This window comes from Penaeus chinensis, chromosome 22 (genome assembly GCF_019202785.1).
Source record: "Penaeus chinensis breed Huanghai No. 1 chromosome 22, ASM1920278v2, whole genome shotgun sequence".
NCBI lineage: Eukaryota > Metazoa > Arthropoda > Malacostraca > Decapoda > Penaeidae > Penaeus > Penaeus chinensis.
Window position 1 is genome coordinate 20613347 of NC_061840.1, and position 5000 is coordinate 20618346.

General features: G+C 35.2%; 1 protein-coding gene across 1 annotated transcript in view; it reads right to left on the reverse strand.

Annotated features, from left to right (window-relative positions):
* LOC125037103 (kynurenine formamidase-like) overlaps positions 1 to 5000 on the reverse strand; it is a 12692-nt gene that overhangs the window by 7360 nt on the left and 332 nt on the right. The window contains exons 2-4 of the mRNA XM_047630109.1: positions 4588 to 4658; positions 2418 to 2616; positions 1198 to 1332 (exon numbers count right to left, since the gene is read on the reverse strand). Coding sequence (XP_047486065.1) covers positions 1198 to 1332; positions 2418 to 2616; positions 4588 to 4644 — 391 coding nt within the window. The 5' untranslated portion in view covers positions 4645 to 4658. The remainder of the gene's footprint in view (positions 1 to 1197; positions 1333 to 2417; positions 2617 to 4587; positions 4659 to 5000) is intronic.

The following is a 5000-nucleotide window of genomic DNA, read 5'->3' on the forward strand; positions in this document are numbered from 1 at the left end:
ATGTATGTATATATATATATATATATATATATATATATATATATATATATATTTACATACTCACACCCATATACATAATATATATATATATATGTATATATATATATATATATATATATATATATTTACATACTCACACCCATATTTATATATATATATATATATATATATATATATATATATATATATACATATATACATATTTAAAGAATCATACACATATACATATACATATATACATACTGATGTGTCTGTGTGTGTATATATATATATATATATATATATATATATATATATATATATATATATATATATATAAGGAGCAGGAGAGGAAGAGAAGAAAAAGAGAGATGAAAGATAGCAGTTCATGATACCAGTACGAGGTCCTCGCTCCCTCGCCCACCGCCGCCGGCCATGGGAGGGTTATTGTTGTCTTGACCCCGGGGAATACAGCGCCTGAGGGCAACCACGCACGCACGCACGCCCGCACACACACACACACACACACACACACACACACACACACACACACACACACACACACATATATATGTATTATATATATATATATACATATACAAATGCATATGTATGTATATGTATGTATATATATATATATATATATATATATATATATATATTTACATACTCACACCCATATACATAATATATATATATATATATGTATATATATATATATATATATATTTACATACTCACACCCATATTTATATATATATATATATATATATACATATATACATATTTAAAGAATCATACACATATACATATACATATATACATACTGATGTGTCTGTGTGTGTGTATATATATATATATATATATATATATATATATATATATATATATATATATAAGGAGCAGGAGAGGAAGAGAAGAAAAAGAGAGATGAAAGATAGCAGTTCATGATACCAGTACGAGGTCCTCGCTCCCTCGCCCACCGCCGCCGGCCATGGGAGGGTTATTGTTGTCTTGACCCCGGGGAATACAGCGCCTGAGGGCAACCACGCACGCACGCACGCCCGCACACACACACACACACACACACACACACACACACACACACACACACACACACACACGCGCACGCACGCAAGAAGAATAAGGACCAGAGGAAACAGGGAACAATAATATAAATAACAATAAAAAGAGGAAGACGGAAAAGAAAACACGTACCTTGGGGCGCCAGATCATAGCCGACAATCACCGCGACGATCCCTGCGCTGTACAAGGGCTTCACAGGATACGCCGACAGGTCCTTGTTCAGCTCCTGCCAGTAGCCGCCGTGGACGTACACCATTACGGGGCTGTCTGGCGATTTGGGGAAAGAGTGGAATCATAAATCGAGTGTATGGTGTGACTATAGTTCATTGATTAAGTGTCATTTATCAAAGTCGACATTACTTGGTCTTTTTTCTTATTCTAATGACTTTTCTTTTTATTGTCATTGCTGGAATTATTATTATTATTACCATAATTTTTATTATTATTGTTATTATTATTATTATCATCATTATTTATCATTTTATTATTATTGTTATTATTATTATTATCATCATTATTTATCATTTTATTATTAATATTGTTATTATTATTACTGTTATCATTATCATTATTACTATTATTATTATTATCATTACTATTATCATTATTATTATCATTATTATGATCATCATTATAAATATTATTATTATTACTATTATCATTATCATCATCATCATCATTATTACTATTATCATTATCATTAATATCAATATTATTATTATTATTACTAATATTACTATTATTATCATATTCTGTTTTAAAATCATAACATTTTCACGAATGGTAAACTTAAAAACTTGAATCAAGGACAGAACCGTTTACGAATAAAGCCTAATTTTACTATTTCGTTATCCTCTATCTGCTATACCCCCCCCCCCCCTTTTAACTGCTTCTCCCATTTCCCTTCTTTTCATTATCCTTTCCTCCTTTCCCTTCCATTCCCTTTCTCCCTGCCCTCTCTCGTTTCCCTTCCTCCTGCCCTCCTATTTTCCCTCTCCCTACCCTCTTCCATCGTTTTTTTCCCTTCCTCTTCTCCTTCTCCTTCCTCCCTTCCACTTCCATTTTTCTTCTCCTTCTCCTTCCTCCCTTCCATTTCCATTTTTCTTTTCCTTCCCCCTTTCGTATTTTCATCCCCCCCCCCTTCCCATCTTCCCTATCCTTTCCAGCTTTCTCTTTCCCCTCCCTTCCTCCTCCCCCTCCTCCTCCCCTTTTTCTCTCCCTTCCTTCCCTCCCCCCCCCCTCTCATCTTCCTCAACTTCCTCCCTTCCCTCCCCCCTCCTCTCCCTCCCCCTCCCCCTCCCCCTTTTCTCTCCCTTCCTTCCCTCCCCTCCCTCATCTTCCTCCCCCCTCACCGCCAGGCAGGTCCTCCCCGTAGACATCAAGCTTGGCCCTCGGAGCGCTGCCGTAGGGGACGTCGAGGCGCGGGGGGCGCGGCAGGTCAGCGCGGGCGGCCTTCGAGAGAAGGGCGGCCTCCCTGACGTGGGCGCCGATGATCTCGTCGGCGGCGTACCTCCTGGACCAGCGGGAGGGCGAGTACTGCGCCTCCAACTCCTGTGGGAGGGGGGGGGGGGGGGGTGAGAGGGGTGTGTATATATATAAATAAATATATATATATATATATGTACATTTATATGTATAAATTTATATGTATGCAGACATACATATATACATATATATGTATATATAGACATACATATATGTATATATACATATAAATATATTGTATACAGACATATATATGTATATATACATGCATACATATATACTAATAAATATATATACACATTTATATATATGTATATATATCAGTATATATGTATGTATCCACATATACACACATATATGCATATACATATACATACATACAAACATACACACACACACACATTTATATGTATATATATGCATATACATGTGAATATGTATATTTATAATATATAAACATACATACATACAAATATATACATATATATGTATGTATGTATATGTACATATATATTATGAATATACAAATTCACATACATATATAAATATATATATATACAAACATATATATATATGTATATATATATATATATATATATATATATATATACACACACACACACATATATGCATTTGCGAATATGTACATTTAAAATATATATACATATATACATATACATAAATATATATATATACATATATATTTGTGCGTTTGTGTATATATACATATACATATAAATGTATATATATACATATATATATATACATATACATATATATGTGTATATATACATATATATGTATATATATGCGGATATGTACATTTATAATATATATACATATATACATACAAACATATATGTATATTTGTGCGTTTGTGTGTGTACATATATACATATACATTTATAGGTGTACATATATACATATTGGAAATGACGCCTAACACCTAAAAAGCAGAATCTGAGCTAAACATGACGTAGAACACATCATTCTATGAAAATTTTCTTCAACATCATTTTCTTCGCAAATGGATAACAACATAGTAAAGAAGGTGTAAAATCCAGGGAACGCAGCTGCCTTCAGCGTCGCGACAAAATCACAGAAAAAAACGTTGAAAGCGACGGAAAATCGGACGGATTTGTAGCGCATGACGTAAGCGAGGGCATGAGCTTGGAACGCGACGTGCCCAGAGGACCCAGTCAGATATGAAACACAGATCATCACCTGACAATGGAAGCTGGGCAAAGAGGGCGCTAGACATTGAAATCATTTCCACCATGGCTCGGCAGTGTGTCGGGTGTGATATTTTTTCGATTTCAGGCAAAATATTATCGAAATAACGACGTGAGTTTATTAAACCCGCGAAATCACGGTGTACTGCGTGTGGAAGTACCCTGCCCGAACTGTAAGACACCGTGTCACTACAGAAAAGACGAATCCATCACCAGTTCCTCGTCGAGGCCGCGAAACCCTGTGGTACAAAAGCCCAAGTTGTTGCTTAAGGTAAAGTGTGGGTAAAACTGCTACTATGTCTGGGCTCTCTCCTGCCGGAACATATGAGGTGAAGATTTTGTAGACCAGGCGGGGGGAGAGGGGGAGGCGAGTGGATATGTTGTACTCTCATGTGTATTAACGATGTTTCTCGAACCCCTCCCTCCCCCCCGAAAAAAAAAGAAAAAAAAATCCCTGATATTTACCCCCCTATCGGGACCGATATCGTAGCTGTGCTTCGTTTGCGAAGGAGATTAGTGCTAGATTCGTTCGAAACACGATGAAAACTAAATAAAAACAAATATTTTGTTAATCGGAAAATCGGTGTTTGGCGTCATCTCCAAATTTACCAATATGTATACATATACAAATATATACGTTTACATATATATTATATATATTAGTCCTTCCGATGCCCTTACATCCCATTCTTTCTAGAATTAAAGGCTGTCATAGAAAACGGAATTTAGAATTTTACTTTGATGGGTAACTATATTAAAATTAAATAATTTGCGTCAATGAAATGAAAATGAAATTCCGGCTTACCTTCTTGTCCATATTTGTCCAATCCTCTTTCTGGGGTTCATGTGATGCAGAAGCCATGCTTAATATCCTCTCTAGAAAATCATTTTCCTTCATGTTAAACCAAAATCAATGAGACATAAATCCAAACAGCGGAAACTAGCAATTTGTTTTAGATTTATGAAGCATGATGTAAATAGCAAAGAGTGAAACATTTAGCAGAATGAAAACCATACAATTTAAGTATAAATCTCAATAAATCAGAAAATCAACCAAGCCATCTAATTATTCTAATGAGCTCAAAGTTATCACAACAAAACAAACTATTCCCTTCCCACTACGAGCCAAGAACATTACTTACTTAAAACATTCCATTCCTAACGACGAATTGAGGTCATTATTGGCTTTAAAACACTTTATATCTGATAGTACAGAGG